This window comes from Oncorhynchus clarkii, chromosome 4, assembly GCF_045791955.1.
Source record: "Oncorhynchus clarkii lewisi isolate Uvic-CL-2024 chromosome 4, UVic_Ocla_1.0, whole genome shotgun sequence".
NCBI classification, from domain to species: Eukaryota; Metazoa; Chordata; class Actinopteri; order Salmoniformes; family Salmonidae; genus Oncorhynchus; species Oncorhynchus clarkii.
Genome location: NC_092150.1, coordinates 64,998,158 through 65,011,203, shown reverse-complemented (window position 1 = coordinate 65,011,203; position 13,046 = coordinate 64,998,158). Strand labels below are relative to the sequence as shown.

General features: G+C 45.2%; 1 protein-coding gene across 2 annotated transcripts in view; it reads left to right on the top strand.

The window, feature by feature from the left end:
• The window catches only part of LOC139407140 (solute carrier family 35 member F1-like), a 113,538-nt gene that overhangs the window by 17,499 nt on the left and 82,993 nt on the right, over positions 1-13,046 (top strand). The window contains exon 1 of one of the 2 annotated variants that reach the window (XM_071150589.1): positions 1,606-2,157. The exons of the other annotated variant lie outside the window; for it this stretch is intronic. Within the exon in view, the coding sequence (XP_071006690.1) occupies positions 2,105-2,157 (53 nt within the window). The 5' untranslated portion in view covers positions 1,606-2,104. Of the gene's footprint in view, positions 1-1,605; positions 2,158-13,046 lie in introns of those variants that run through there. 2 annotated transcript variants of the gene reach the window in all.

The following is a 13,046-nucleotide window of genomic DNA, read 5'->3' as shown; positions in this document are numbered from 1 at the left end:
CCTTAAGTGCCAGACCTCACATGACACTGTTATCTAGTGGTGGAGAAGATCTTTCGACTATCTGCTGAGGAAGTCTGTTAATTACTTCACTTCCATGTTTGATATTCCCATCCTACCAGGTGTTTTTGAAAAGCAGAGTGACCACTCTCTCAGACAGCCAAACCAGGCCTCCCACAGTCCCCCAGGACCCAGGGAGTTTAGCAGGCTCAGCCGAGCACACTGCCCCACTGATGAATAGGAATCTGTGGGCAAGAGAGCTGAGAGTGCTGGGTAGGATTCCTGACTGTCTGGATGTAGCTAATTAGCTAGTGGCGCTAGCCTTGAACTGGATGAATAAGCTCTGCTGATTGGCTGTGTGTTAGCTAGTTGGGTCTGGGACGCTCCTGAGTGTAGTGTCTCATTACACCACACCACAGCGCTCCCCAACTGATGAGGCTGGGCTTAGTGAAGTACTGTAGGTCAGGTCTGCGGGGCAGCCAGCCAGCCACCATGGACCCAGTCAGTCCATTCCCAGAGACACTGGCGGAATAGCCCTCACCGGAACAAACAGGGAGAGACAAGGGGAGGAAGAGGGGAAGAGATAGACAGAGGGCTTGACCTAGAAGGAAACTGAGAGAGAGGAAAGATAGCTAGAAGAAGAGGGATGTTGAGAGGGGAAGGAAAAGATGGAGGGAGAAACGGGCGGAGAGAGAAAAAGATGTGGAGAGAGAACATGGCTTTATCTTTCTTCCGCGTCTCAATAAGGACTTGTTCCATACAATTTTCCTCACACATAGGAGATGAATGGCCATGTGTGTGAGAAAGTGACCCCCCCCCCCCAAACAAAAAAATACTGGTGCACTCTTCCAGGGGTCATGAATGCGGAACAAAGAGGGATTCTGTGGGCCGCAATGATGAGATCACACACAGGACACACCAGCTCTGTCCCCGACGGTTATTCTTAGGGCACTGAACAGTGAGGCGACTGAGTCACAGGGCCTCAGGCCTAGAATATAGTCTGCAGCAGTACAGGGGGCTGTGTAGCCTGCTTCTTCTGTCTGTCGGTTGGTCTATTAAACTGTCTGTCTGTTTGTCTGTTAGTCAGGCAGAAGAGAAGTTATCTAGAATTGGCAAATGGCAATGAGGAGATACTAGACATGGAAGGATTCTCTCCACTGATAAGAAATCCGTCTTCAAATAAATCACTGCGCAATGTTCTTGAATATCGCAGGGCACAAGTGTTTCACCTTGTATTCAGTGTGATATAAAAATAAACGTATCTTTTCCAGTGTCAGTTTTTTGTGTTTGAAACATTGTGGATTCAAACCTAGTCACTGGGGTAATTTGTCATACTCTGCCTAGCTTTTAAATTCAGTCTTTGACACAGCATTGTCTTAAAGACGAACGGTAAGGGATGACTAAATCATAATGGTAAAAAATAACCCCGAGTTATCATGCTATGTCTTTTCAGACCCTCTCTCACGTACCACTGAGATGTGGAAAGCCCTGTGGTGTTATGTGAATGTATTTCTTATAATGACATCCCATGGGAGCCATTATTCGGGCTATTTTAGGCTAAGGAATGTTTGGAAGGGAACATTGCCTTGCTCATTTCAGACCGTTGCGTGCTTATACACTGCAACACAAAGTTTGATAGCGATTACAGCCTGGGTTGATGACAATGCATTGCATTAGGAGGGAACTTCCACATGCTTGTTTATTCCTGACCGTGGTGTGCCGGTATCTCATCGATTCACAACTCGATAGCAATCACTGTTGTTGACAATGCAATGTATTCGGAAGGACGCAAACTACATTTGTGGCGTGTCATTTTCTTGGAACTGGTAGCGTTGTATGTGAGGCAGAGTCTATTGATTACCTCGGCCCCTTTATTCATTCCCTTTTGAGTGTGAAGGATTTTTGAGGAGACGTGAAGTTATCCCAGGGTGTCCGATCCATACCCGGCTCATTAACACACAACGTTTTCTCTGAGGGTGACTTCAACAGGCTTTTCACCCACTCTATCAGCCGGGGATGTTACTGTTGCCGCGTTGCTTTTGGATATCAACGACCGGGAGATGAATTTTGATCACCATATGGGTCTAGAGAAGAAGGGGAACGTGGAATGGGCTCTGCTCTCACCCAAGCTGCTGGTGTTGTCCTCCGTACTCCTCTACTGTAAGCAGCCATTGGCTAAAACATTTAAGTGTCTTGTTCTGGAAAACGTCTACCAGACGTGCTCTTTTGCTTGTATCGTTTTCATTTTTTGTAGGAGCACTTATCCCACCACACTGAAGTACTGTAGCAATAGTTTCACTAGGTTTTCATGACCTTTACCATGTATCATGAATACCATGTACTCAAAGGAGCCTAGTAGCCAAGATGTAGCTGAATCGCAAAATAATCAGCAGTGTGACCATCCGTGACACATGACTGGCAGTTGAATATGCTAGAAATATGCACCATTATAAACCTGCCCACCTGCTGTGGCTGGCTGCTGTGTCTGCTGTTGGAACAGTGATGTATCGCAGGACTCAAGGAGCTGCCAGTGCGTGGATTAAATACGCATCTCCTAAAGTAGGTAGAAAGATGAAAGATGAAGGTCTCTGCGCAACACTGGCGCCACTCGCCTGCCCATGTCTGACAGGAGGCCACGAGGACGACTGACTGATGGAACAGTGGAGGAGTGCTGAGTGCTGCTAACTTTCTGTTTGACTCAGCCCGACTGAAGAAAAACTAACATAATCATACAACTCTGAGGCCCCAAGGCCTGTCTGTGAAAACCTCGGAGGGGAGAGACTGCAGTACCAGTCAAAGGTTCTGACACAACTACTGATTCAAGGGTTTTTCTTTATTTTTACTATTCTTCAAAGTAGCCACCCTTTGCCTTGATGACAGCTTTGCACACTCTTGGCATTCTCTCAACCAGCTTCACCTGGAATGCTTTTCCAACAGTCTTGAAGGAGTTCCCACATATGCTGAGCACTTATTGGCTGCTTTTCCTTCACTCTGCGGTCCAACTCATCCCAAACCATCTCAATTTGTTGAGATTGGGTGATTGTGGAGGCCAGGTCATCTGATGCAGCACTCCATCACTCTCCTTCTTGGTCAAATAGCCCTTACACAGCCTGGAGGTGTGTTGGGTCATTGTCCTGTTGAAAAACAAATGATAGTCCCAGTAAGTGCAAACCAGATGGGAAGGCTTATTGCTGCAGAATGCTGTGGTAGCCATGCTGGTTAAGTGTGCCTTGAATTCTACATAAATTACAGACAAGAAAAGCACCCCCACACCATCACACCTCCTCCTCCATGCTTCACGGTGGGAACCACACATGCGGAGATCATCAGTTCACCTACTCTGTGTCTCACAAAGACACAGTGGAGGTTGGAACTAAAAATCTCAAATTTGATCAAAGGACAGAATCCCACCTACCTAAGGTCAATTGCTTGTGTTTCTTGGCCCAAGCAAGTCTCTTCTTCTCATTGGTGCCCTTTAGTAGCAGTTTTGACCATGAAAGCCTGATTCACGCAGTCTCCTCTGAACAGTTGCTCTGTGAATACTTTATTTGGGTTGAAATTTCTGAGGCTGGTAACTCTAATGAACTTATCCATGATAGCCAGTTTCATCATAGCGCTTGATGGTTTTTGCGACTGCACTTGAAGAAACTTTCAAAGTACATACATACATACATACATACATACTTGCGAAAGTATTCGGCCCCCTTGAACTTTGCGACCTTTTGCCACATTTCAGGCTTCAAACATAAAGATATAAAACTGTATTTTTTTGTGAAGAATCAACAACAAGTGGGACACAATCATGAAGTGGAACGACATTTATTGGATATTTCAAACTTTTTTAACAAATCAAAAACTGAAAAATTGGGCCGAATACTTTCGCAAGGCACTGTACATACATGCATGCAAACATACATACATACATACATACATACATACATACATGCATACATACATAAAATGTGTACAGACATTTGTATTCACGAGTTCTAGTCGTGTTTTCGCCACCGCAAATGGCTTTGTGCTTTTAAGAACAGCTTGTCTCAGCAGTAGCTTGTTTGAACTTGCAGACGGATGAAACACTTGTTTATTGTCTTCTTTTTTTATAATGGCTATCTGCTTTTTTTATCTAGACAGTTCCCCTGTCACCACAAGTGGAGGACAGGAGTTAAATATTGAACGAACACAACAAAAACACTTGGCATGGTAACTTCTTTGATGAGAAGAAAAAAAGCAATTTGTATGGTTTCATTCAGCCAGTGTCTGGTGCTTTTGTCAGTCTTATCTTAAGTGCATTTGCTATTCCTTTTGACACGTTTTAAAGCAGATATTTTTTTTGCTTCAGGTGTCTACATTTGTCAGCACAAGACACATTACATCTTTGAGAGAAGAAGAAAATGTCCGTCAAACTAGCAAATAATCAGCACACGTGGCCCAAGCACAGCTCCAAATAATCAGCACACGTGGCCCAAGCACAGCTCCAAATAATCAGCACACGTGGCCCAAGCACAGCTCCAAATAATCAGCACACGTGGCCCAAGCACAGCTCCAAATAATCAGCACACGTGGCCCAAGCACAGCTCCAAATAATCAGCACACGTGGCCCAAGCACAGCTCCAAATAATCAGCACACGTGGCCCAAGCACAGCTCTCCAGTACCTTTTACTTCTACGTGTTTGCTCTTCACAGCGATAGTGAGTAATGATTATCGGTACTACAGTGTTAGATGACTTGGAGCCAAAATCATTTCCATTTGAACTATCTTGGCTGCACCTCAAACGCCAAGGCTGTGGGTTTTTGTTTGTAGTTTATGTATTTTTGGGATAAATAATGCAGGTTTGGCAGTCATCGTTCGTTTTATGTCCGTAGGCAGTTTACTCACTGGGTTAACATTAGAGAGGGAAAAGAAGAGAGAGAGAGTCAATTGAAATGGAAACTGGTGTTCTTGCCTCCCAGGCCACAGCAGGACAGTTCAGGTTCTTCTGGATAGGGCTCAGAAAGCACCAGGGAACTGCATGTTAACTGCATCTATCCTACAATATCTTCTAGGTGCCTGCGTACAGTACTAGAGCAGAAGCAATGGGGGAAACTGAGCTCTCTGAGATTCATTCTCCTTTGCCTGGTGTCAGGAGATGCTGTGTTTTGGCAGATGTTTACAGCCCCTCTGTTGCTCATGCCCCCACTAAGACTTCCTGTTTATCCTCTGACCTTAATTCAGGCCACCAGCTGCCAGCACAATGCCTTCAGCCCCAAGACTCCAGCTTCTAGCTCCAAGCGTCCAGCCTCCATCTTCCAGCCTCTAGACACAAACCTCCAGCCCCAAGCCTCCAGCCCCCATCTTCCAGCTTCCCCCTCCCAGCCCCAAGCCTCTAGCATCCAACCCCCCAGCCTATCAGTCTCCCCATATACAGTAGCACACCGTGGAGACCGACACCCCTATACTACCCTATCCTTACAAGGACGTCCCATCAATAGACACCACTTGTGAAGCTCAGACCTGCTGACCAGTTCACCGGATTCAATGAAAGCAGTTGTAACAATGCAGTTGTAAACACCTTCCACAGTACCACAATTCCATTGGTTCCCTATAACTAAACAGAAATGAAAGGAACCTAGTGGTGCTACCACTTCCCAGGCCAGTCAAGAGAGAATGTGTCAGTGTGTGTGGGGAGACAAGCAGACAGGCAGTCAGCCGCAGCCGAGGGGAGCGGGTGTGAGAGTGTGAGAGACAGCCAGGGCACGCCAGCCCACTCCCTCTGCCCTCGCAGGGAAAGCGGATGTTTGTCTGAGGAAAACAGAGGCAATGGAGCAAACAATAAGTCATGTGAGGGAGAGAGGCAGAGACTGAGTGACCGAAATGGACCTGGCTCTTGACATCCCAGCGAACAGTAGTCCATTCTTGATGCAGGGCTAATTTCTCCCCGTAAAAACTCTCCACACTTAACTTTCGTTTTACAACTTTACATTCTCACATCAAACCCCAGATGTGCTTGTCATGCTCTACTCTCATTGTCAGAGTAATCATACCTTAAACTCAATTGCCAGAACTCAGAGGACTTCAAAATGTAGCAATCTGGCTGTTCTCTCAGATAGGTATGGTATTATCGGTTTGAAATATTCATGGTGTTCGCCTGAGTACCCTTTTATTACACTCTAGGAGCACATTAATTATGCATGGCCTGGAGAGTTTCTCATTGTATCCATGAACCACTGGAGTGACGTTTCTTATATACCGTGTCTGGTAGAAAACCTCCAAAAAATTGAACCACAGGGCGATTATGAGAGAAACAAATTCCTGGAGAGGGGTGAAACAGGCTCCCCGTCTCCCCTGTCCTTGGTGCTCTGGACCTGAACAAAGATCAGGATAGTATGAGGTCATCTCAGGCCAGATAAACTTGATCCTCCCCTGACAGCCAGACTCTCTTCTCTCACAGCTCCATCCGGGGCCATGTTCTCACTCCCTGTTTGGGGAGTCAATTCGGTGAAATGTGGCTCTGGTCTGATCCTGGGGTTCTGCAGTTACCAGTCAAAAGTTTAGACGCACCTGCTCATTCCAGGGTTTTTCTTAATTTTTGCTATTTTCTACATTGTAGAATAATAGTGAAGTCATCAAAACTATGAAATAACACATATGGAATAATGAACTAACCAAAAAAGTGTTAAACAAATCAAAATATGTTTTATATTTGAGATTCTTCAAAGTATACACCGTTTGCCTTGATGACAGCTTTGCACACTCGTGGCATTCTCTCAACCAGTTTCATGAACTAGTCACCTGGAATGCATTTTCAATTAACAGGTGTGCCTTGTTAAAAGTTAATTTGTGTAATTTATTTCCTTCTTAATACGTTTGAGCCAATCAGTTGTGTTGTGACAATTGTAGGAGAGGTATACAGAAGATAGCCCTATTTGGTAAAATACCAAGTCCATATTATGGCAAGAACAGCTCAAATAAGCAAAGAGAAATGACAGCCCATCATTACTTTAAGACATGAATGTCAGTCAATCTGGAAAATTTCAAGAACTTTACAAACTTCTTCAAGTGCAGCCGCAAAAACCATCAAGCGCTGTGATGAAACTGGCTGTCATGAGGACCGCCACAGGAAAGGAAGACCCAGAGTTATCTCTGCTGTAGAGGATAGGTTCGTTAGAGTTACCTGGCTGTCATATGAGGACTGCCACAGGAACGGAAGACCCAGAGTCATCTCTGCTGTAGAGGATAGGTTCGTTAGAGTTACCTGGCTGTCATGAGGACCGCCACAGGAATGGAAAACCCAGAGTTATCTCTGCTGCAGAGGATAGGTTCGTTAGAGTTACCAGCTTCAGAAATTGCAGCCCAAATAAATGTTTCACAGAGTTAAAGTAACAGACACATCTCAACATCAACTGTTCAGGGGAGACTGCGTGAATCAGACCTTCATGGTAGAATTGCTGCTAAGAAACCACTACTAAAGGACACCAATAAGAAGAAGATACTTGCTTGGGCCAAGAAACATGAGCAATGGACATTAGACCAGTGGAAATCTGTCCTTTGGTCTGATGAGTCCAAATTTGAGATTTTTTTGTTCCAACCGCCGTGTCTTTGTGAGATGCAGAGGAGGGGGACGGATGATCACCGGATGTGTGGTTCCCACCAAGAAGCAAGGAGTACAAGGTGTGATTTTATTTGTATTTGTTTTCATTTCACCTTTATTTAACCAGGTAGGCAAGTTGAGAACAAGTTCTCATTTACAATTGCGACCTGGCCAAGATAAAGCAAAGTAGTTCGACACATACAACGACACAGAGTTACACATGGAGTAAAACAAACATACAGTCAATAATACAGTATAAACAAGTCTATATACGAAGTGAGCAAATGAGGTGAGATAAGGGAGGTAAAGGCAACAAAAAAAAAGGTGGGTGGTGGGTGAAGTAAATACAATATAGCAAGTAAAACACTGGAATGGTAGATTTGCAATGGGAGAATGTGCAAAGTAGAAATAAAAATAATGGGGTGCAAAGGAGCAAAATAAATAAAATAAATACAGTAGGGAAAGTGGTAGTTGTTTGGGCTAAATTATAGGTGGGCTATGTACAGGTGCAGTAATCTGTGAGCTGCTCTGACTGTTGGTGCTTAAAGCTAGTGAGGGAGATAAGTGTTTCCAGTTTCAGAGATTTTTGTAGTTCGTTCCAGTCATTGGCAGCAGAGAACTGGAAGGAGAGGCGGCCAAAGAAAGAATTGGTTTTGGGGGTGACCAGAGAGATATACTTGCTGGAGCGCGTGCTACAGGTGGGTGGTGCTATGGTGATGGTGTGGGGGTGTTTTGCTGGTGACACTGTCAGTAATTTATTTAGAATTCAAGGCATACTTAACCAGCATGGCTACCACAGCATTCTGTAGCGATACGCCGTCCCATCTGGTTTGCGCTTAGTGGGACTATTATTTGTAATTCAAGAGGACAATGACCCAAAACACACCTCCAGGCTGTGTAAGGGCTATTTAACCAAGAAGGAGAGGGATGGAGTGCTGTATTAGATGACATGGCTTCCACAATCACCCTACATCAACCCAATTGAGATTTGGGATGAGTTGGACCGCAGAGTGAAGGAAAAGCATTCCAGGTGAAGCTGGTTGAGAGAATGCCAAGCGTGCGCAAAGCTGACTTCAAGACAAAGGGTGGCTACTTTGAAGAATCTCAAATCTAAATATTTTGATTTGTTGAACACTTTTTTTGCTTACGACATGATTCCATATGTGTTATTTCATAGTTCTGATGTCTTCACTATTATTCTACAATGTAGAAAATATTCAAAATAAAGAAAAACCCTGGAATGAGTAGGTGTTCTAAAACGTTTGACTGGTGCTGTATTTTGTAATTACTCGTTTTTGAGAGAAGAGACATGTTCAAGAGAAGGAAAAGACCCCAGAGGCAGCAGCCCTTTGTTCTCATCGAAGGCTGGAGAGGTTGACGCTGTTGATCTGAAGGGGGTTTCTAGTGGCACGATTTTCGCAGTCATGTTGGTCTATATAACACTGTACGCTTTAATCAAACTGTTTTTTAGCCTGACACTGAATACCGTACTGTAGCTGAGAGATTTATTCATTTATCTGCAAGTCATGGCACACATTGACCCCTTCTCACCCTGTTGTCCTGCGGGTCGGGTCGTAATTCAGCGACTTCATAATAGCTGCCTTGTTACTCCAGTCATTGCTATGTGGTACTACATTGCTACCACTCTTTTCAGCGTTCACTCTTTCATTTTCTATCGAGACCGTGTGATTATGGCTACACAGAACAATGAGGATTTTCTGGTCAAATGTTACGTGCTTTGTGACATACTCCTCTGGGAGTGGGCTGAGTTCATCGACAAATGTTCCATTAAAGGGTACATGCTCATTTAATAGGAATAATTGACCTTGCTTGTGTTACCTTAGAGATCACCCCCCCCCCCCCTCTTTCTTTTCTGTTTTCAGGTATGCTCTTCACAGAAAACTTATTTTTAATAATAACCATGCCTTTTTGACGGCCATACATGGTGCCGTTTGCTGTCGTTATGTATCAGTGTGCTACTGGGAGAACACGTCTGCCAATGGATGCCCTGTCTCTCTCTCTCTCTCTCTCTCTCTCTCTCTCTATCTCTTCAACCCAGCCCGCCTCTATCTGTCTCTCTCTCTCTCTCTCTCCATCTCTTCAACCCAGCCCTCCTCTATCTGTCTCTCTCTCTCTCTCTCCATCTCTTCAACCCAGCCCGCCTCTATCTGTCTCTCTCTCTCTCTCCATCTCTTCAACCCAGCCGCCTCTATCTCTCTCTCTCTCTCTCTCTCTCTCTCTCTCTCTCTCTCTCTCTCTCCATCTCTTCAACCCAGCCTTCTATCTGTCTCTCTCTCTCTCTCTCTCTCTCTCTCTCTCTCTCTCTCCATCTCTTCAACCCAGCCCTCCTCTATCTGTCTCTCTCTCTCTCTCTCTCTCTCTCTCTCTCCATCTCTTCAACCCAGCCCGCCTCTATCTCTATCTCTCTCTCTCCATCTCTTCAACCCAGCCCTCCTCTATCTGTCTGCTTGCCTCTCGGACTGATGCTCTTCACCCGTCATGTTGACAAGGTCATTACAAATGAACTCTTCATGTTCCCTCAAGGGGTTTATTAAAGCAATTAACTGAAACAGATACCAATTAAAGATAACAGCCGATAACACATTCACCTCTGCAAAGATTGATCGACAACCGATGAGCAGTACCTACCCAATGGGTTAGCTAGGTCGGAAACAGGAAGAAGGCACAGGAAGCGTGACGAGCCGTTGACGACACACATGGTGTTTTATATGCTGGGCTGTTCTTCTAGTGGTGTTTTTCTTGATATTATTGAGAGGATATAGCCCGAGCTAAGCATATCCATATCACATTTAATGGAGTTCATCTCCATGACTGCTGCACTGTTTCGGTGAAGTGACTGTTGAGTTATTCAGGGGTGGCGCGGTAGGCAGTCCTTCACAGTGGACCACTGCTCCCCGGCACGCATATTGAACACAGGCAGCGTTGTCTGGCTCTGTGAGGGAATGTGCCGGTGGACTTCACTGAACGGAAATGGTGTCTGGATCATTGTCCTCTGTTAGGGAGGCAGTGCACTGTCTGACACATAGTCCCGTAGGAATATTGTGGTGTTATTAAACTGTGCAGAAAGATCATTTCAGAGCATGAATTTAAACAAGCAATTATGGTGTTAATGTCCAGAATTGTTGTTGTTGTTTCAATAAATACTGTGCTTCAAGGAATATTTTAATGTGTTGAGCTGTTTAAAAGTTGGTGTGAGTTCAGTTTACTGTTTGATGAGCAGAACAGGATTCAGCTTGATGCAATTCATCGTTACATAGTCAGAGGTGGTTGGTTATATGTTATTGGACATAAATATCAAAATCTTGTCACAATGAATCATCTTTATACTGCAAGTCAATGTCAGAGTACATGCTACAGTATTACCCTGTTTAATCTTAAGAGAGTTGTGATCATTTAAACATTTTTTTCCCCTTTTATTTAACTAGGCAAGTCAGTTAAGAACAAATTCTTATTTTCAATGACGGCCTAGGAACAGCTCGGGGTTTCGATCTTGCAACCTTTCGGTTACTAGTCCAATGCTCTAACCACTAGGCTACCCTGCCGCCCCGTGAAAATGGCCACACTGTGAATCAACCTCTGTCTCTATTCTGGTCAAATTCACTTTGCAGTTTCTTAATCCCCCACTCAGTGAATTAGTTAAATAAGGCATACAGTCCTCTGACACATAGCTACTGTAAGCATGACTGATACCCTGCTGAGGTGGAGAGGCCCATGCACTCCCAAGGAACAGGAGGGAGGAACATAGGTCTCTCTTATCAAAGACATCAGCGACAGGCTCACAGTCCATTTTTTAACCACACATCATTCTCACCGTGCATTGAAGGGTTGAATTAAATCTATTGAGTAAGCGTTTTTTTAAAGTCAAATCAAATCAAATGCCATTGGTCACGTACACAATGGTTAGCAGATGTTAATGCGAGTGTAGCGAAATGCTTGTGCTTCTAGTTCCGACAGTGCAGTGATATCTAACAAGTAATCTAACAATTCCCCAACAACTACCTAATACACACAAATCTAAAGGGGTGAATGAGACTATGTATATGGATGTATATAGCGATGGCCGAGCTGCATAGGCAAGGTGCAGTAGATGGTATAAAATACAGTATATACATGTGATATGAGTAAAGTAAGATATGTAAACATTATTAAAGTGGCATTATTTAAAGTGGCTTTGTTTAAAGTGACTAGTGATCCATTTATTAGTGTCCAGTGATTGGGTCTCAATGTAGGCAGCATGCTCTCTGAGTTAGTGATGGCTGTTTAGCAGTCTGATGGCCTTGAAATAGAAGCTGTTTTTCAGTCTCTCGGTCCCCGCATTGATGCACCTGTACTGACCTCGCCTTCTGGATGGAAGCAGGGTGAACAGGCAGTGGCTCGGGTGGTTATTGTCCTTGATGATCTTTTTGGCCTTCCTGTGACATCGGGTGTTGAAGGTGTCATGTAGGGCAGGTAGTTTGCCCCCGGTGATGCGTTGTGCAGACCGCACCACCCTCTGGAGAGTCTTGCGGTTGAGGGCGGTGCAGTTGCCGTACCAGGCTGTGATACAGCCCGACAGGATGCTCTTGATTGTGTATCTGTAAAGGTTTGCCAGGGTTTTGGGTGACAAGCCAAATTTCTTCAGCCTCCTATGTGGGTGGACCATTTCAGTTTGTCTGTGATGTGTACGCCGAGGAACTTAAAACTTTCCACCTTCTCCACTGCTTGCTCTTCGATGGGGGGGGGGGGGGGGGGGGGGGCTGCTCCCTCTGCTGTTTCCTGAAGTCCACGATCATCTCCTTTGTTTTGTTGACATTGAGTGAGAGGTTGTTTACCTGACACCACACTCTGAGTGCCCTCACCTCCTCCCTGTAGGCTGTCTCGTCGTTCTTGGCCCACTACTGTTATGTCGTCTGCAAACTTGATGATTGAGTTGGAGGCGTGCATGGCCACGCAGTCGTGGGTGAACAGGGAGTACAGGAGAGGGCTGAGCACACACCCTTGTGGGCCCCCAGTGTTGAGGGTCAGCGAAGTGGAGATGTTGTTTCCTACCTTCACCACCTGGGGGCGGCCCATCAGAAAGTCCAGGACCCAGTTGCACAGGGCGGGGTTGAGACCCAGGGCCTCCAACTTGATGATGAGCAGACATGAAACACAACGCCATGATGCAGAGAGAGGTTTTTTAGAAGGGTTAGCGATGTAATTAGAGAGAGAGTGAAAGAGGTGGAGAGGGACAGAGTGAGTCACCAGTGTAGGGAGCTGGACCAAGGACTCTTCATCACAGGGAGCCCAGACAGCAGTGCAGACAGGACAGGCCAGCAGGGGTCACAGCACCATCAGTGTGTGTTTAGCACAGTCATTATCTCCTTAGATAATCACCACTCGCTGACCTACTCTGTGTGTGTGTGTGTGTGTGTGTGTGTGTGTGTGTGTGTAGGGGGTAAGTTGTAAGGGTGTGGACCAGGCCTCTCCCTAGGG